At 33.9% G+C, this 21,328-nt stretch overlaps 1 protein-coding gene across 1 annotated transcript; it reads right to left on the minus strand.

Annotated features, from left to right (window-relative positions):
* Positions 1-755: 755 nt before the first annotated feature.
* Positions 756-20,282, minus strand: LOC127081431 (uncharacterized). Its single transcript, XM_051021681.1, has 5 exons — positions 20,204-20,282; positions 19,025-19,621; positions 2,637-2,711; positions 2,377-2,541; positions 756-1,483 (listed from the first exon to the last, which is right to left on the minus strand). Exons 1-5 carry the CDS (start codon positions 20,280-20,282, stop codon positions 756-758), a joined length of 1,644 nt encoding a protein of 547 aa, XP_050877638.1.
* Between the last annotated feature and the right edge of the window lie 1,046 nt (positions 20,283-21,328).

Raw genomic sequence — 21,328 nt, forward strand, 5'->3', positions numbered from 1 at the left:
GGGAAATATGCCTTGGTACGATTTCTGATTAGTGACTTATTTGAGTTGGTGAACTCAAGTGTACATGTTTTTCATACATTGCAAATATCCCTTAAATACTTAAGTCTTAGTTTTGTTGTGTGAGTGATACACAGGTAACGAAGATGAAGACTTGAGTTAGGAATCGATTAGAAACTCTGTAGAGTCGAGTGAACTCATATGATAGGGAAACTCTCTGAGATTATTATCTTACCCCAATATTATTGTTGTTTTCAGGTATTATTTGCAGATTGAATGCAAGAGAAGTTATCTGTTGATGTTTCGAAGAATTCTGACTATTGTGATCTTCCGATGTGAATTGTGTGCAATTATAGATATTGTACATAGCTCTTAGTATTTATTTAGCCAGTATTATATAACATGTATCATAGATGTATTTGCTTTGTTTAGACATGTATATATAATAATATCGTTAGACATTTATATTGTATGAGTACCAATTAATATTACAGATAATATATTTTATAAATATATATTATACGGTGTGTTAGATACTTTCACCATATTTTATAAAAGTGTATAAACTTTCTTTACGAAGAAGTCACCCGTATTATTTTATTTTACACCATCACACATATTTGACACACATTGTTCATTTGATACAACAATCAAACATCTAAATATTAAACGCTTGGTCCCAATCTCACTAGGAAAAACAACCCACCTAATAGTTCATTCTTAAGATACTTAAAAAAGATAAGAAATATAATAATTGTTTAATCGAGAAAAATAATTTCTCCTTCCTCCCAATCTTTATTAAGAAACTTTTCTTCATTCAAATCTGTCACTCCCATAAACTCGTCCTTTAGAGTCAATCCCACAAATTTCTTCAATGGATTTACCTTGTTGCAATCTTGTAATGAATGACCACATAATCTTTCTAACTCTTTAAAATAGTACAAACTTTCATTAATAAAAACTGTTCTCTTCATATTTTGTATCATCACTTGAGCATTTTTCCTTTGTTTCTTCCTTTCCATGCTATTATTATTGTAACAAAACAAATTTCTTTGTGAAGCCAATATGGTATCCACAACATGTTCCTTCTTAACCTTTTTAGTTGATAATTTTGAATAAAAGGTTGTTTCATGCATGGACTTTGAACAATTATTCTCTTTAATATCATCACAATCAAATTTTCTTTTATTTCTTTCTCCTTTTCCAAATTCATGTGATTTTGTGACATTTTTCTTTGGCTCTTGCTTTGATTTTTCTTCAATTTTCATTTGTTTCTCAGCTTCCCATTTTTCCTCCAAAGACTTCCACTTCATCTCAAAAAGATGACTTAGCTTCATTGCTATTCTTTGAGTTCTTTCATTCACTTGGTGCAATATAGTGGCATTGTAAAATATGATCCTTACATCACTCGCAAATTGATCTATTGTAAGGTATAAACCCTTCTCTAACTTCAACTTCACAGTCTCAAAATTCATCAATGGTTGACCTGTTTGTAGATTATTTTCAAAATTACAGCATAAGTTAGAACTTATTACATGTTAATCACATATATTTAACATATTATAAAATAGGTAGAATTTCATTTTATAAGTGTTCTTGGATAGGAAAATTAAATTTTGATGAAAATTTAACATACTACTAAACTTTAATTCTTCCAGAATTTACATTCTAAATATTATTTTAAAATTTTAATAGTTTTTGTTAAATAAGTTTAAAATTTAAAAAGACAATATTTTTAACGCTGCTTTTTTGAACTCAGACCCTTTAAGATGGATAAAAAGTATTCATTTTAAAATATTTTAAATTATATTAATAAGAATAAATTATTATGTAAGACTTCAATTTTAAAAGATACAATATTTTAACGAAATAAAAAACATATTTTAAAAAGATTAAAAGAAAAAGAAATTACATTCATTCTAACATAACAATTATGAAAACAGAAAATTATCATTAATGAAAAATATCTCTAACTGTCTTATTACAATTGTCTTAAGTTTACAATGTTGAATTTCTACCACTAAATTTATTAAGATTTTTTAACGATTTTTTTTTTATAATTAAATATATAATAAATATTATTTTACTTTAAAAAATGGTTTTATATATATTTTTTACAGTCATTTCACATTATTGGATTCCATGACTTTTGAGATTTTAGATTATTGTATGACTAAACTAATAATTTTATATTGCAGATGCATAAAAATTCCAAAGAAAGCTTTTTATTTTTTCAAAAAAAAAAGAGAAAACTTTATATTTTTTGAAACAATTATTTCGGTTAAATTTTCTTACATCTCAATTCATTCTTTTAAAAATCATTTATATTTAAATAAAAGATTATTATCAATTGAAACAAAATTAAAACGTTAAAGATACCTTTAGAATCGTCATTAGTGGATGCCTTTGAATCCATTGTATTTTGGAAATCTTTACCATCTGAATTTTTCATTAACCTTCTCAAAGTTACAAAACATTGTTGTTTTTTGACATAATCCATCTTGATCACATCAAATATATTCTTTGAATGTATTTCTTGAGTATCTAAAATCAATTTTCCAACAAAATAAATATCTAAAATGAATTCTTTCAAATAAAAAATAACATGAATTAAAATAGATTTAAAATAGTAAACATACCTGAGATTAATGTGATGCTGTTAAAGTCATGATTGGTTAATGCCTTTGAATGCATTCTATTCTTGAAATGATTTCCTGAATTTGTCATTAGAACATATTGTAGTTATATAAATGACACATTGCTTTCATATTTAAATTTGTAAAATACTATATCATTTAGATATCATGAAATATTTACTTGAATAATAGTATTACTATTGTGTGAAAAATAGAGCACTCACCTCTTCAGACTATACTTATACTTGTGGGGCAAATAACTTTGTGAAAGCTCTTAAAATATATAAACAAATAAAAACAACACACAAAATTTTAGGAGAAAAAATGGCAAAAAGATTTGGTCTCACGTGGCTTTGGATAAGGAATACTAAGTAACTACTTTCAAATCTTTTATTTTAAAAAAAAATATTAATTTAAAATAAAAAACTATAAAAAAGGAACACAAAAAAGAAAGATTGTTGCGTTGAGCTCATACAATGGAAAGGAGTTGACTTACGTACATGCCAAGTCACACTCAATAGAAAAGCAAAAGGCAAGACTAACGACTACAGTTAGAACTAACACCTAAGTGTGTACTAACTAACCAAACTAATAATGTTAGTTTAGACTAATTAATCAAGAATAAATAGATGAAATAAGCTTAGTTTAACATATCACTAACATCCTATGCAAGCTCAAAAGGGATGACCTTCACTTGTGGGTTTGAGCTTGGATCTCAAATCTTGAAAAGTAGTAGTACTGAGTGGTTTAGTCAATGTATCAACAATTTGAGCAGTTATAGGAACAAGTTGTATGAGTAGTTTCATGAAGACAACTCGTTCTCTAATAAAATGGATGTCAAGCTCTATGTGTTTGGTGCGAGCATGTAGGACATGATTATGAGAAACCAACACAACACTCAGTTTATCACATAATAGTGTTGGTGTGTAGAAGGGGATATCAAGTTCATTCAACGGAGATTCTAACCAAATGAGTTCTGATATAATGTGTGCTAAAGGTCGATATTCTTCTTCTGTACTTGAACGAACTACCAGAGAGTATTTTTCAGAGCTCAATGAAACAAGGTTTGGACCAAAGAATATGCAGGTGCCGAATGTTGACCTTCTATCATCAGGGTTACTAGCCTAGTCAAAATCACTTTAAACCCTGAGTGAAATTTTTTGAGCAGACCGATGAGCATCTAGAAGAGAAGACATAAACTAATAAACTTTATTGACATTGAAAGTTATGTGAGGCCAGGTTGAAGTCAGATATTGTAAAGCCCCTACTATGGACATGTATAATTGCGGATCCCAAAATGGCTCAGAGCCATGTTTACTCAGCTTGCATGTACATAACATTGGGGTAGGAACACCTATGAAATTGAACATTTTGGCTCTATACAGGATATTTCTTATATATTTAGACTGAGTGAGTAATAAAGAGCCATTATTTCGAGACTTGACTTCAATACCTAAAAAAAGGAATGCCTGCCCAATTTCTTTAGAGAAAATTCAACATGCATTTTTTTGATCAAAGTATGAATCAGAGATGAACTAGAATCAATAATCAATATGTGATCTACATAAACAAAGACATAAAGAGAAATATGTTGGTGACTCTACAGAAATAGAGAATGATCACACCTTGAGTGAGTAAATACAAAATAAAGGAAAGCTCGAGCTAGCTTCTCATACCAAGCCCTTGGGGCTTGTTTGAGACCATAGATGGATTTGTTGAGCTTGCATACAAGAGTTTTATCAGGGCTGACAAACCCAGATCGTTGTGTCATGTAGACTACTTCATACAGGAGGCCGTTTAAGAATGCATTGCTCACATCTATCTATTGGATATTCATACATATGTTTAAGACTTGATAACTCCTTATCCATGATCCATGAGATGTGATCATCAGTCTATATGCATAATAGTCGTAATGCTTTAATGTTATCCCACTTCACAATAAAGCTCGACTACGGATATTTTAAGAATAGTGTCCTTATGTTTAATGTGATCTCATGATTAAGTCACACTTGATACATTAAACGGACTAGCTATTCTAGGGGCTTTATTAAACAAATATAATAAAGAAAAAGCCTTTTATTATTAATAAATAATTCGATACAAGTACCAAAAGTATTGGCCTCTAGGGCTTACACCAACAACCGAGTGGGTTGGAGACAAGGACTGGAGTAAAATAAGTGTAAAGACAATGAAAATAAAGTAAATTTTCAATAAATGAAGTAAATGGTTTCAATTAAATGAATAAAAGATTATATACAAGATCATACATTGCCTCACAAACTTGTTTCTTTCTTTGACGCGGGTACTTCAAGTTCTACAGAGTTTTTGTATATGACTTGTCACACCTCAATCCCCATGCAGAGACTATCTATATATACTAGTGAAAATATAACTGTTTTTGATAGTTGTGACTCACATGCTCAACATGTACCCTTCTACGTGGTCTTGGGGCTGATGTTCCTGTCCTTAGAAGAGTCGCCATCTATCGTACCTCTAAAAATGAAAACATGACGCTCGCGGAGCGCAATCGCACGCTCGCGAGATGGGATGAACAGAGTCGTCACTGAAATTTATTTATTACCAAAATGGGAAAGGGAAAATATCGATAAAACCCCTAAAAGAAAGGATAAGATATGGTCATCGCAACCAATATCAGGGTTCGGGAGTCGGTTAAGCAAGGAGAAGGTATTAGCACCTCTCACGTCCATTGTACTCAACGGGAACCGTTTAGTTAGTTGCAATTTGAATGTTAGCTTATGTTAGTTTCTAATCTTCTACTTATTTGGGATAGAAAAAGGGAGAAGAGAAATGTTTTTGAATTAATGATAGAGGACCTAAAAAGGTTTTTATTATTATGGGGCAGAAAAGGAACTAAACTTAATTTTTTTATTAATGAGTCTGACAAGATTTCGCAATCCTGCTCCTACGTATCTCCAGGTGCAATAGAGAATTCAAGACTTACGTAGTTTTGGGTAAAACATGTTTGTTTGTTGGTCGATTTTAGCGAAAGCTATCTTGTATTAATCGACAATGTAAGACCCCAATTTTGTCCCTAAGATCCCTCATGGCCTCAAGGCATCATATCATGTCATATCATTGCCTCAAGGATCATTGTGCACCTTTGGCTTGCCTCCTAGTGGGTGGGTATCTTGTGAGTGTGGTTCTTGATCACCAAGCATGTTTAGCACTTGTATATCATTGCTTTTCATTTGTTTACTAACCAAAAGTACAAAAATACTGTCATCTAACCATGTTTCTTGTAGATGAAGCAAACTAGGTCAAAACAGTCAAATCATTCATTGAGCAATGAATGGTGGCCATTCTTGAAGAATTTGGGCATCATGATCATTCATCATGAGTTCATATAAGTTGTGATATCATTTGGTATCAAGATCTCATGTGGTAGAGGTTTGGAATGCATCAGAACATGGCTCAGTCAACCAAAACCCTAGCAAAGTCAACTGTAGTCAACTGTGCATTTAATCAGGAATTGGAAGGTGTGATATGGTTGGAAAGGTCTCATTCATGTCCATACAAGCTTCAATTAACATTTCAAACATCCACAGTGAAGGATTTGAGGTCAGGCAAAAAGTTTCCCAAAATAGTAATGACCTGTAATTTTCAGCTGCCCAAAATGGAAAGTCATTCTCCTCAAAATTACATCATGAACCAAGCTTCAAATCAAAATTTGTCCAACATAAAAGTTGAAGATCTTGCTCTTGCCTTTCCAAAAAGTCCAAGAACACTCATTTCCCATGTGTGGTTGGCAAGTTATGATCAAATCATTTTCAGAAAAAGTTGAAATTCAAAGTGGCATAACTTTCAAACCATTTGGCCAAATTGGTTGATTCTTTTTTGAGCAAACCACATTTGATGTGTACTATCCAAATCCATCATCACATTTCATCAAAAACCTTCACATAAAAAGGTTATTTTTCAAGTGAACCATTTAAGATTTGGTGGGAAAAAGGGTCAAATTCAAAAGTACAAGGGATTTTCCCACCAAACCAATTCAATCCATTTCCAAATGTGATTTGTGACTTGCTTCAAAACAGAAATCACTGTTCCATTGGTTCTAAGTGAGAAAGGGCAATTTGGCCAAAATGCATGATGAGCTTCATTCACTAATCCTTCCAATTATGCTAAACATGATTAAGACTTTGGATTAAGAGGTGATATAAAAGCCTAATCATAACAGAAAGTTCAGGGAAGAATCACATTTTCAGATCAAACTCACAAAATTCACAAATTCTCTCAATTTTCTCAATTTTTCCTCACACTTTTTTTGCAATTGTTCATCAAGAATCCATCATTCTTCGTGCTATCTTTTGCATCGTTCATCATCTGCATGTGGATTAGATCAACTGTTTGAAGTCAATCGTGGAAGGATCGAGAAAATCTGCAACTGTCACAACATCGAGCTTCCATGGCAGTTTGAAAGATCATCATCATCCAATCGCTTCTGAGCTGAATCTTCACTTCCACGCACCTCCTACATCACTCTAGGCTACCTGTTTTGCATCATAAGGTCCTGAAACGCACGGATTCAACAACTGCTTCATCAAGAGGTAAAAATTCAAAACCTCTAATTCATAAAATCAACATGTGGCTTAGGTAGATCGTTGAACATAGAGTAGAATGCAATTCAAATCGTGCGATTTCATCAAGTAATCATGTAGAAATCTGGATCTAAAGTTTGGATAGCAAAACATTTCTTGATCGAGTCTTTTTGTATACTGAATTCTGGATAAAATCGTGATGATATTTGTAATCCTTGTTGAAAGACGAATCCAACCATATATAGTTTGTACGTTTCCATGGAGATTTGGTCATTGTGATGATTTCTGCTCAAGAACATGATGAACACTCTATTTTTCCTTCCAAAACGCGTGTTTGATCCATTTGGCCTGGCTTTGTTTCAAATATTGTGTTTCCCGCGTGCACTGGCCACTCACAGGACGCCACCTCCTTTAGTGAAACGGGGCGTTTTGCCCCTGGCTGCGCATATTTACAAAATTGCCACTGGCGCCATTTTATTTCATTTAAACTCTTAAATAATTATTTCATTTTTTCACCAATCTTCAAAAATTCATAATTAATTCATTTTTGATCCAAATTGAGTGAGGATTTTTGCATTCATCTCCAATTTCTCTCTAGTTTTTTTTAGGTATGATAGCAAAAGTTGTGCCTGATAGATTTTTAATTTTGCCTAATGACTTGGATCATGTATGTTTTGTGTATATGTTTTGCCATTTCATTCATAAAATAATGATGCCTTATCCAAAATGCATGAAATTTTATATGCATGATCTAGACTCTTTCCTGGTGATTTTGGTATATAGTTTGCTAATTTTGCACTTCTGGATTAGGAGATATGAGGTGATCTTTTTGAGTGTGACAATGTGTGTCACACTATGTTATGTCAACTTCATGAATTTTGTTTCCATGCTTATTGAATGCCATTTGCTCTGGATTTTTGCATGTGATTTCTGTATGTCTAGTTTGAGCATGATGTTTTGTAGGATTTGTTGATCAATTTCCTATTTGATTGGTATTTTTCTTTGCTGTTTGGTCATTTTTGGATTTTTATTGAGTGATCATCTTACATGACTTGTGAAATTCTCATGCCTTATCATATGAAGCTGAAATTTTGTGGATTGAGTATTAAAATGTTTAATTCCATTTTGGCTTTGGAGTGACTCGTTTATCTTATGTCATTTCTGTTTTACACTTGATTGAAGTTGATGCTCAATTTGATACCATGTATGAGCTTGTTTCTATATGCTTTGATCTGTTGATTTTCATTGACTTGGTTCCCATTATCCAAATGCCATGAAATTTGATATGTGGCTCATTGAATATGTCCTGTTTGAGCTGGAATTTTTGTGGAACTTATTGAGCTGTTTTGATATTGGTTTGAGTGTGATCATTCTGTTAGCTCCATTATGATTCCAAAATGCATAGTTTGACATGTTATGTGTATAAAATTGATTTGGTGTATAGTTTTGACATGAGACCAATTAGACTTTGTTCTTATTTGATTAATCTTGGTTTTGATCAATTTTCACTTGCTGTTTTGAATTGTTCACCTCCTTTTGACCCTAGGCTTGTCCTAGTGGTCTTACTTCTCACATTTGAGTTGTTCTTTCAGGTTAAAGAAGCAATTGCTTTAAGGAGTTTAATTCAAGTTGATTGATGTTGGTTTATTTGATTATGATGAACTAACTTGTTTTATTTTGTAGGATGCTTAGCTCCTATGCTTTGAGCTTTGTGCTTTGCACATGTGAATAATTGTGTTGTCTGTTAGTTCATAATTTGTCTGTTTTGACTTTGTGATTGGTACTGATTATATTTGATTGATTTCAGGTACCATAGTTGCTAATAGTTCTTTGAGAACTTGCATTGCTTTGCTTGTATAGCATTTGCATTGAGGTATAGCACCTTCTTCTTCATGTAGTCTGGAAGACCTGGCTTGTTATTTAGCCAGGCACCTGTCTGAAGTCCTCCTTAAGAGGCAATGTGTGTGCTTGTTTATTTTTTGTCCCCAAGCAGGTGAAGTCCTTTTAATAAGGCAATTGGTAGACAAAAGAGATATGTAGCCTATCTCCTACTATTCTGTGAGTCACTCACATTGCTCACACTACTTGTGTTTGATGCATGTTGAGTAAAACCCAAGATCTATAGAGTCTATACTTTGGGGAGAGAGTTCCATCTTTCTGAACTCCCCCACCTTCTTATATTCAATGCTCTCCCTCACCAGGGATAAGAGTGATGAGGCACACCCCTCATATCCTTTCATCTGCTTCACCTTGGCTCTCAATGTCAAGGTTAAGAGCACCATTGACCCTATTCCAGTTGACTTTTAAGTCTAACCCTTTGCTTGAGCCTAATTGTTTGGTTATAGAGTGTGCCAAATGTTTGTTTGATTGATTACTTCATATGTACATATTTGCTTGCATACTTCGTGCATTTATCATCATTGATTGTTCATTATTGCATGACCATCATTTCATATCTTTGTGACACATTTGTGTTTGCCCATTGAGGACAATTGTAAGACCATGTTCTTTGGCCATTGTTCCTATGATTTGGAAGGGATAGAGTGTAAGACCATTTCATTTGGTCACTCATATCCTCTTAGCCTTGTGCTTCTTGTTTGTTTGTTGTATGTAAGGATACAATTGTAAGACCATGTTGTTGGCATTTGTACTCCCATGATCATCTGTTGGAGATCAGAGTAAGCCCAGATAGATTGGCATCTGACATCCACTTTCTTGTTTGTGTTTGCTATGTGAGGATACAATTATAAGTCCATGTTGTTGGCATTTGTATTCCTATGATCATCCTTTGGAGGTTGGTATAAGCCCAGATAGATTGGCATCTGACATCCATATTTTGTTTTCTTTTGGGAGATTAGAGTAAGACCAATTGTTGGCATCTGACATCCACTCTTTTGTTTTGTTTTGCTTTGTGAGATTGGAGTAAGACCATTTATTGGCTTCCGGTATCATTGTTTTGTTTTAGGAGATTGGTGTAAACCCATTTAGTGGTATCCGATATCCGCTTTTGTTTGTGAGATTGGTATAAGACCATTGATGGCATCCGGTATCACCTTGCTTTATTTTGCTTGCTCATTGCCTATTCCTAAGGACACACTTGAGTCATCTTCTATATGATTTCAAGAGGTGAATCTTTCTAAGAAGTTTTACAATCCATCATCCATACCCTCTTTGTCCTAAACCTTTTCACACTTTGCTTTCAAAAAACTTTGACTTGTTGTGCAAACATCTTCATGTCTTTTCAAATTAGAAACCTGGACCCTAAGTCCTTGATTTTTCAAACTTCACTTTTCATAACACTTCTTTGAATCAATCTTAATCAGACCTTGACCATATTTTGTGAATAAACATAATCAATTAACTTCACCCATTCAATTGTTTTGGCTTTGTACATTGTTAATATGTTTTCATACATTAGCCATAGGTTTCAATTACCATAGCAGTTGATGTAAATCTTACCTTGTCCTTAGTGAGTCGATTGTAAGACTTCCGTGCTGAAAACAGGGTTAACCCCTCTAGTACGTCGAAGTCGTCCTCGCATGGTGGATTGTTGATTCGGGTTGAGTTTTCTCCCATCGGTAATGAAAAGCCTTAGTGCTTGTGTTTTAAATTGAACTCACTAATTTTTGGAAATCTTTTAGCCGAACTACGGCGTTTTGATCCTTACCTTTGATGGAAGGTACGTAGGCAACGGGTTCATCCGTTCAAACACAAAAATAACTAACTTGTACATTCTTTTCTCATCTTCCCATTCATGTTTGCACAATATGTCAAACCAAATAAACATTTTTATACAACGAGTGTGAAAAGGGCTCCCTAGGAGTACCTAGGACGTGATGGGTGCCTAACACCTTCCCATTGCGTAATTTACCCCTTACCCAGACTCTCTGATCTTTTATTGGTTTTCTACGTGTAAAACTTCTTAGGTTTTTGTTCGCTTTTTAACCAGTCCTTAGGATAAATAAAAGTGCGGTGGCGACTCGATTCATTGTATACTTTGCTTATGGTTTAATTAATAAATCATATAGCGACGAATACACCGCTACAGACAAGAAACATTGTTTTACCCAAAATAGATAAGGAGCAGACGTATACATCACATCAAATGGATTTACAAATCAACATTCGGAAAAACGTCACTTATCTCAACTTAAAAATTATGGATGAAGCATTGCATTGCATCATCTTAAGACAATGTGTCTTTCGTTTTGAAAAGGTTTTGAAGATTAATCGCACAACGGTGAGAAAAAGAGTTTGATTGGTTGGATATTTTTGAAGTGAATGACGAATGCTCGATGAGAACGAGACCTAAGCCTCATGATCAATCATTAGGGGTTTCACCAGAATGCTAGATTTCAACGGTCCTTTTTCATTCGAGTTATTTAAGAAAATTGTTTGATGGATAACGAACACTTGAATAGAATCAATTGTTCAAAGAGTTACGCTAGAATGCTTGACCCCAACGACCCTTATTTTTTCCCAGTTAATTTAAGTGCTTTTAAGAACGAAAGAAAAGAATGAACGGTTAACCCAAAACACATGGCTCGTGACCCATCATTCGAGGGTTCCCAACGGAATGCTAGATTTCAACGATCCCTTTCTTTCGTGTTTGTTTAGAAAAAAGTTCTAATATTTCGTTTGATTTTAAGAAAAGTCACTCGGGGTTTGATTCGTGTAAGTGAGAAATGATTTGAGAAGAATGAGATTTTAAAAATTAAATATTTTTATAATTAATCAAGAAATGTCTTGTTTTGAAAATTTACCTTGATGTTTATCAAGTTCTTGATTTTATCTTTTAATAATAACTTTAATGATGATTGATTTTACTTTACATTTAAAATAAACAATTTACGGCAATTAGCTCTAAAAATTTCATTAGTAAAAATAATATATTATATATAATTAAACGTGTTTAACTTATAAACTACAAATAATAATAAAACTAATTAACTTGATGAACTTTTGATAGAAAAGGTAATATAAAAAATGATTAAAAAAATTGGAAAAGTGGAAAATAGAATGGAAGGGACATAAGGCCAAGTCCATTGTAGATCCACATTAGAAAGAAAAAAAAAAGTTCTAATCTATGAAAATATTAATAATAAATATAACCAATTAATATATGAGTGTAATTATGTATTTGAACTAAATATAATTAATATAATTATTGGCAACTATAAAATAGTAAAATAGTAATGTAATTCTTTATTATAAAAGGAGATGATTTATTGATTTTAAAAGTGATTTATTTTTATAAATATTTTAGTGACATCTAAACTTAATAATCTACAAATGGGACTGGGAAGTTAACTTTCCAACAAACAAGTATCAAAGTCCCTTAATAAAAGGAAAAAAAATAAATAATTAAAATATTTATAAAAAAAAATTAACAAGGGTAAAGTGATGATTAAGTGGGTACTATCTCTCTTATTCAGTTTTAATAAATAAATGAAAAAAAAAACACATAGGTAAAACATTTCTATCAGAAGAAAAAAAATGCACGCCTCATCCTTGTAGATTAAGAAGATGAAGGTTTATGGTTTTTTCTGATGGAAGATATGAGATTGTAATGTTTATTGTGTTAAGAGAAAAATGATATGTGGTTATGTCTGGTGAAGGCACGAAGAAGAAAAATTTTCTATAGTTTTTTTTTGTTTATATTTTTGTATGAGTGAGGTTGGAGAGATATGTGAGAGATGAAGATGTCATCAAGCAAGAGACAAGGAAGGGATAGACAAGAATGATATGACTCTCATGAAGAAAAACCAGTATTCTTCTTCGAGTGTATTTTTGAATTTTTAACTTATTTTTTTTCTCAAACTTTTTGAAGTGAAATTGTTTGAACGTTTGATGCATAGCGATTGTGATTGATATTTTTTTCGTCCCTCTTTCAATGTCAAGTGTTGGTACTTATAGCAAAACTTAGGGTTTTATTTTTTAAAAAAAATTCTAAAGTTTCCCTTTTGATACTTTTAAGGTGTAAAATAAATTGGAAACAAATTAAATCGAATAAAATTATACTAGTTTATATAATCGAAAGTAATTCGAAACAAAAGTATAGAAAAACCTATTTATTTATTTTTGACATTTTGACAAAAAAAGAAAAATAAACTGACTCAAAATGAATAATAGTTGGGCGCAAAAATGTTCGAAAAATTAAATTGAATGAACCAAAATGATCAGCACGAAATAAACTCCTCGAAAATATACAGCGTTTGAACCAATTTTGAAATAAAATTTGACCGATTAAAAGGCTCAGACTGACCGAAATGCGACCGAAAAAGTAGGCGAAAAATTAAAACGAGCACGCCGGGTTAAACTATGCGAACCGTAGATTAATACAATTGAAGTCTAAAAGATTGATCTTGAAAATTTTATCCCGCTAATGGGGATCAGTTCGACCGGTCTATCTGTAAATCCGAAAATTTATTTTGGTTGACATTTCAGGTTTTATGTAATATGAAATGCATGCTATAATGTGTAGATGTTTGTCATACCCCAAAATTTGCCCATTAATCTTGCAAAACATTTCTCGAAGCACTCCAACTTACTCTGCAAGGCACTGACCTTAAAGGAACAAAAGCCCAGCTCACAACAGGCCCAATCCAGAAAAAGGCCCAAACTAGCTTGCTCGCTAGGCGAGCAACTCCTTCGCCTAGCGAAGCTTGCGAATACCAGAATTATTGGGCTTCATTCTGAGCCCATTAGGTCACAGATGGCCTGCTCGCTAGGCGAGCAAATCCTTCGCCTAGCGAACCCTTCGCTACAACGCTCGCCTAGCGAAGCTTGCGATATATCAGACTTTTCGGGCTTCATCCTGAGCCCATTAGGTCACCACAATCACTATAAATACCGACACTTCAGTCACGAAAGGAGGAGAAAAAAACAGGGGAAGACAGACAGAAATTCTGGCACAGAAACCCTGGCATAGAAACCCTGGAGACCAACTCAGAGAATTCCGAGTAAAGAAACCCTGAAGGCCGCTCATCCGCACCAAGGTTGCCTCCGCCCAATTCGACCCGATTTGCCAATCCAAAGCTGCAATTCCATTGCAAACAGGTTTACGTTGCCATTATCGCATTATGTTCTTAATTTGCATATGGCATTATGTTTGAATTTATGAAAATGTATTAAGTTTTGCATATGAATTCAAGTATGTATGAATATCTGGAATGTTTAACCATGTGATCTATGTAATGAATGCCATAAAGTGTGAAGCTTGCCGACAGTATACCGTTATCAAAACCAGAATCCGCAGCCGCTCGCTAGCACATCGCTAAGCGAGCATGCAGCGAGTATTCGCTGAGCCTTCGCTAGGCGAGGCAGCCGCGAACCTGACAGTAGCCGACTTTTCTGTTCTGATTTTTCATTCATGTTTCATACTAGCCATGCGTTGTCTACCTGACCCCATTACTGTTGTGATTTCTTTTGAGGTGTAATTCTCGATTACACCCTGATTTGGTATTCTGACATGTTTGCTGAGTTTTGTAAAGGTTCACACATCCCAGGAAAAGATTGCTTGTTAGGTATTCCACTTTATTTGTGGGATACCCTTGTGGAGGTTCACCCTGAATTACCCTAAATTGCTTAACTGAGCTTAATGTATTAATTTTATGGCGAAGATCCACCCTAAATCGCTTAATTGATCTTAATGTATTAATTTTAATGTGGGGATTCCTCCTAATTACCTAATTGATTGTAAAATACGGCTTATGAATATGTGATCTTGGACCTCTCTTTGTTGCTTTATGGTATTACGGTATTATGGTCATGTCCCGCGAATGTGGGGATACACTTAGCCAAGACCCTTCGGTTAAATCATCATAGTCCCTCGAATGTTGCCTTTGTCCCTCGATGACCCTTCGGTATAGCCTACGGTTAAATGATGATCGTCCCTTCGAATGCTAAGGTATCCTTACAAATGTTGCCTTCAATGACCAGTCGATGACCCTACGATGACCCTTTTACATCCCAAGGATAAAACCACTTATTTCTCAATAATAAGGACGGTTTTACCCTCACAAGGATAGGAAATGCCCATCAAGACCTTGGGTAGGTATAACTCTTAATTGCTTACTCACAATTTAAAAATACTTTTCATACTTCACAAATGCTAGAAAATCACCACTTGGTATACATTCATATTAGAATCATTACTGAGTTATATTTTTCTAAACCATTTTCAAAACTAAACGAGATAACCACTTTGTATACATTCATACGAGAATCATTACAAAGTTAAATTCTCTTTTTCAAAACATTTTCTAAACAATTCACGAACACTTTTTCAGACCAGAAAAATAATATAAGTGATCAAGCAATTAAGAGCCCATGGATAACCATGGATACAAAGGGTGCTAACACCTTCCCTTTGTATAATGTACCTCCCGAACCCAAAATCTAAATTAAGGTCTTTCCTGTTCTTTTCCACCTTTCCTTATTGGATAAAAGAAAAGTCGGTGGCGACTCTTGCTATCCGCGACATTGCGATTAAAAGCAAAACACCCCAAGTCAGTTCACCGTATGACAATGTTGCAGAAGTGAATATGACTGTATTGATTAATTGAATGAGGGGGAAAATTATGGTATGACAGTCAACATCATAATACCCTACTAATTTATATTCACTTGATTTTTTATAAAACACATCAAGGTTAGTAGTACCTTTCAGATACCTAAAGATTCTCTTAACAATAATTAAGTGAGTCTCCATAGAACTTGATTGGAAGCGAGCACATAAAAAAACACTGAATAAAATATCAGGTCTAGAAGCGGTTAGATAAAGGATAGAGCCTATCATACCTCTGAATAACTTATGATTTACCTTACGACTTACCTCTTCTTTCTCCAGAATACATGTAGGATGCATTGGAGGGTTTGCTAGCTTGCATTCTGACAAGTTGAGCTTCTTCAGAAGTTCCCTTGTATATTTCCTTTGATGAATGTATGTTCCTTTTGAACGTTGATCAATATGGATTCCCAGAAAGAATTTGAGTTCTCCCATCAGACTCATTTCAAACTCTGCTTGCATTGACATAACAAAATCCTTGCACAACGAAGAATTAGAAGAACCAAAAATAATATCATCAACATAAATTTACACAACCAGAATATCATTCTTAAAGGTTTTGCAAAAGAGAGTTGTGTCCACTTTCCCTCTGGTAAAATCATTTTCCAAAAGGAAGTTACTTAGTCTATGATACCAAGCTCTGGGAGCTTGCTTTAGACCATATAGCGACTTTTTCAATTTAAAAAAAAGTCAGGATTTTGAGAATTTTCAAAACCAGGAGGTTGGTGCACATATACTTCTTCAGAAATATATCCATTTAAGAATGCACTCTTAACATTCATCTGATAAAGGATGATGTTATGATTGACTGCTAATGAAATTAAAAGATGTATAAACTATAACGTGGAAACTAGAGCAAAGGTTTCTCTATAGTTTATACCTTCTTGCTGAATATAACCTTGTGCTACCAGTCGAGGCTTGGTTCTGACAACTTCTCCCTTCTCGTTGAGCTTGTTTCTGAAAACCCATCTGGTTCCAATAACATGGAAACCCTTTGGTTTCTAAACAAGATCCCAAATGTTGTTTCTGATGAATTAATTTAATTCCTCTTGCATAGCCAGAATCTATTCATTATCCAGAAGAGCTTCATCAATTGGTGTGAGTTCTATCAGAGATACCAAACCTAGAAAAGTCTCTTCAGGAGGTTTGAATAAATATCTAGTTCTGACTGAAGCGTCTTTATCTCCCATAATCAAATTTTCAGAATGAGAAGTTCGTGGTCTACTCTTCTTCTGATGTGTTGGACCAACGACAACTTCTGGTTGAGTTTCTTCTAAGTCTTTTGCTTCAGCATCTTTAGCCTTTTCTTATGAGTCTTTTTCTCCAGAATCATTATCCTTGGATTCTGAAATATTGATCTTCAAATCTGAAAATTTCTAAACTAGCTTTGACTTTTTAGGGTCAAGCTTATCATTGAATCTGGCATGAATTTATTCTTAAACAATTCGTGTTTCAGTGTTAAAGATTTTGTATCTTTTAGAGCATTCAGAATACCCTAACAATAGTCACTTATGTGCTTTAGAATCAAACTTGCCAAGATTCTCTTTAGTATTCAACATAAAACACTCACAGCCAAAAGGGTGAAATTAAGAAATGTTAGGCTTTTTGTTCTTCCACAATTCATATGGAGTCTTACCCTTAATAGGTCTAATAGAAATTTTGTTATGAATATAACAAGTTGTGTTAATTGCATCTGCCCAAAAATGCTTAGACATATCAGTTTCTTGGATCATGGTGCAGACCATTTCTTGTAAGGTCTTATTCTTCCTTTATACAACTCCATTTTGTTGTGGAGTTCTAGGACAGGAGAAATCCTGGAAAATACCATTTGAATCAAAAATACTTTCAAAATGTTTATTTTCAAATTCTCCACCATGATCACTTCTGACTCTGACTATTTTGTAATTCATTTCTATTTGCACTAGTGAGCAGAAAGTAGAGAACACAAAATATGACTCATCCTTGTGTTTTAAGAACTTTACCCATGTCCATCTACTATAGTCATCAACGATGACCAATCCTTACTTCTTTCCATTGATAGAGGCAATTTTCATTGGTCCAAAAAAATCAATGTGCAAAAGTTCTAATGGTCTAGAGGTAAAAACAACAGTTTTCGCTTTGAAAGATGTTTTAGAAAACTTGACTTTCTGACATGCTTCACAAAGAGTATCTGAAGTGAACTTCAGGTTGGGTAAGCCTCTGATTAATCCAAGATTATTTAGCTGAGAAATCCTTCTCATGCTAACATGATCCAAACATTTGTGCCATACCCATTACTCCTCATTAACAGACATTAAACATTTTACATTTTGATCCTCAAGATCAGAAAGTCTGATTTTGTAAATGTTATTCTTTCTCTTTCCGTTAAAAAGGATTTTACCAAATTTTTTACTAACAACCTTACATGAATTTTGATAAAAAATGATATCATAACCATTGTCACTAATTTGACTAATAGATAAAAGGTTATGCATCATACCATCAACTAAAATAACTTAGTAATATATGTAAGTTTACCGTTACCAATAGTTCTGGAGCCAATAATCTTTCCTTTTTGGTTTCCTCCGAAACCAACAAAGCCTCCAGGCTTAAGTTCCAAATTTTGGAACATAGAAATTCTACCTGTCACATGTCGCGAGCATCCATTGTCCATGTACCATGATTGGTGTTTCAACCGAGCTGTTAAGGATGTCTGCAACATAAATTAGTTCATCCTTAGGTACCAACTGTGTGGGTCCTCTTTTGTTAATTTTCCCAGAGTTTCTCACAACTTTGGGTCTTTGAGAAAAAGGATAATCATGGGGAATTTGTGAATGATACTTAGGTTTCAGATCTGAGTTCTTACCCTTTATATGTTTCTGTGTCTGTACAGAAACATCAAGCTCAATGCCAGCAGGCACGAAATGCTCATGGAGAGGTTTTGGTTTTACCTTCTGACTTTCGTCAGGTTTTATAGTTTATTTACAACCCTAAACCTTTCTTGTCATTTCTGCTAACTCCATAGATCAAAGAAGTTATTTTGCTTATATTTATGGTTTTATTCAAAAAGTACTGGACTGCTCTGTCATACCTAATGACGCAATTAGTATCAGAAGCTTCTGAGACTATTTCCTCCTCTAGTTTTGAAATTTTTATTTTCAAGGCAGAGTTGTTACTTTCTAAAGAAAATAACTTTTATTTTAGATAGGAAATATCTTTCTCAAGATCACTATGAGTTTCAGAAGCAACCACTTGAACTTGTTTAAAGTTCTTGTACTTACTCTGAAGACTCTGGTACTTTTCCAGCATTTCAGATAGACATGATTCAAGATCAGAACAAGATAGATTAAAAAATACCTCTTCGGAGTCGGAGTCTGATTCTGATTCTAACAACACCATGTCTTCTGGTTCTTCAGAACCTTCTGGATCAGATATTGTTGCCATCAATGCAACGTTGGCTTGTTCCTCGTCAGAATCATCTTCTTCTGATTTTGAGTCGTCCCATATAGCCATCAGCCCCTTCTTGCCTTTAGAAAAATTCTTCTTAGGCATTCTGTCCTTTTTCAACTTAGGACAATCATTTTTGTAGTGACCTGGCTCCTTGCACTCAAAGCAGATAAGCTCTTTACCAGAACCTTGCTTCTTCTGTTCTAAAGAAGAATCATAATGACCAATAGTTCTTCTAGCTCCTCTAAACTTATCTTGACCATTGTGCCTGTGCTTCCATAGTTTGTTGACTCTCTTTGAAATTAGAGACAATTCATCATCATTTTCTGAGTCTTCATCGGAACATTCTGATTCTTCCTTAGCTTGATAAGCTTTTGTCTTCTCAGGCTTAGACTTTAAAGCAACAGATTTACCTTGCTTTTGAGGTTCATCTTCCTCGAGTTCAATCTCGTGGCTTCTCAAAGAACTAACAAGTTCTTCAAGACTAATGATGTTAAGATCCTTTGCTAGATTCAAAGTTGTTACCATAGATTTCCATTTTTTAGGAAGACTTCTGAGAATCTTCTTGACATGGTCAAATATAGAGTATCATTTATCCATAACTTTCAGTCCTGCAACAAGCATCTGAAACCTTGAGAACATAGTCTCAATTGTTTCATCATCATCCATTTTGAATGCCTCGTACTTCTGAATCAAGCCCAAAGCCTTTGTCTCCTTTACTTGAGCATTCCCCTCATGAATCATCCTTAGAGAGTCAAATATGGATTTGGAAGAATCTCTATTTGTTATCTTCTCATACTCAGTATAAGAGATAACATTTAGCAATATAATTATGGCCCTGTGATGATTTTTGAAATCCTTCTTCTATTGATCAGTCATAACACTTCTTGCAATATTATTTCCTTCAACATTAACTGGGTGAACGTAGCCATCGACTACAAGATCCTAGAGATCAACATCGTAACCAAGAAAGAAACTTTCTATTCTATCTTACCGATAATCAAATTTATCACCATCAAAGGTTGGTGGTTTTGCACTGTAGTGATCTCTCTCATTGTTGTTAATAATGTTAGCAGCGTTAGCAGCGACCATTGTTTCTCACACAAAAATGGATCGGTACTGAACACGGTGAAGTGTTGATAAATATTTTATCACAATCAGAACCGGAGCTCTGATGCCAATTGATGGTGAGAAAAACATAAGAAATGGGGATTTAAATTAGGTTTTACAAAATAAGAGCTTTTTACCAACTCAAGAACACCACTTAAATGTTAATAACAAAGAGATAAAAACACAAGTATTTTTATCCTGGTTCGCTTGAAGCTCAAAGCTACTCCAGTCCCCCCGCGAAGGTAATTTTGCCTTATATACAAGGACTTAATCCACTATAATCAACTAATTGCAATAATCACATAGAATAACCGTCTTGGTCTTGTAAAGGATCCGACTATACCATAGTCTTCTTAAGGACTCATAAAGAATAACCTTCTTTGTCTTCTTAAGAATCCAACTATACCTCAGTCTCCTTAAGGAATCAAACAAACAATTTGAATAATATTTTGGGTGTTACAAGTTGCTTCTACATAAGAAGATTTTACACAAATGATAAATAATTACTCAAAGAAAAACTGTATAGAAAAATGATAAACTTGTTAAGTTTTTGCAGCGCTTTACTATTCTTCTATGTTCTCTTTTTTTTCAAGTCTCCAAGTCTCACTTATATAGCATAAGAAGAAGATCGTTGGAGGGAAAAATGGGGAAACCAAATAGAGAGTTTATTCACTATTGGATGGTGAAATGAGTGATATTGTATACTGTCCTTCGCCCATAAATTCAGTGACATGTGTGATGTATAGTACTGTCCTTCCCACGAAATCAGGTAGTGGAAAGAATATTTGACTCGTACTATGAACTAATTGATCACGTACCCATTTGATCTTATCTTCAAGTTCATTGGCTTCTGATGAAAGTTGATGAAGCATGAAATGAATAAACATAAAGTTGGATTCATAAACTTCATAATATTTGGTCAGAACCTTGTCATTGTCAGTAGTTTGGCTTGAGATCTTCAGTATCTTTAGAATCTACAGTCAGAACCTTGATAACCTCAACGTCTAGATTGAGATCTTCAGAATCTT

The sequence above is a fragment of the Lathyrus oleraceus genome, chromosome 5, assembly GCF_024323335.1.
Source record: "Lathyrus oleraceus cultivar Zhongwan6 chromosome 5, CAAS_Psat_ZW6_1.0, whole genome shotgun sequence".
In the NCBI taxonomy this organism is placed as follows: Eukaryota; Viridiplantae; Streptophyta; class Magnoliopsida; order Fabales; family Fabaceae; genus Lathyrus; species Lathyrus oleraceus.

What these genes read in the sequence shown, in the direction of transcription:
- LOC127081431 (XM_051021681.1), bottom strand. Translation starts at nt 20,282, where the DNA reads ATGGTCGCTGCTAACGCTGCTAACATTATTAACAACAATGAGAGAGAT. An exon ending in CAGCATCACATTAATCTCAG is followed by an intron (nt 2,542 to 2,636) that starts GTATGTTTACTA and finishes AATTGATTTTAG; the next exon opens with ATACTCAAGAAATACATTCA. An exon ending in CACTAATGACGATTCTAAAG is followed by an intron (nt 1,484 to 2,376) that starts GTATCTTTAACG and finishes ATCTACAAACAG; the next exon opens with GTCAACCATTGATGAATTTT.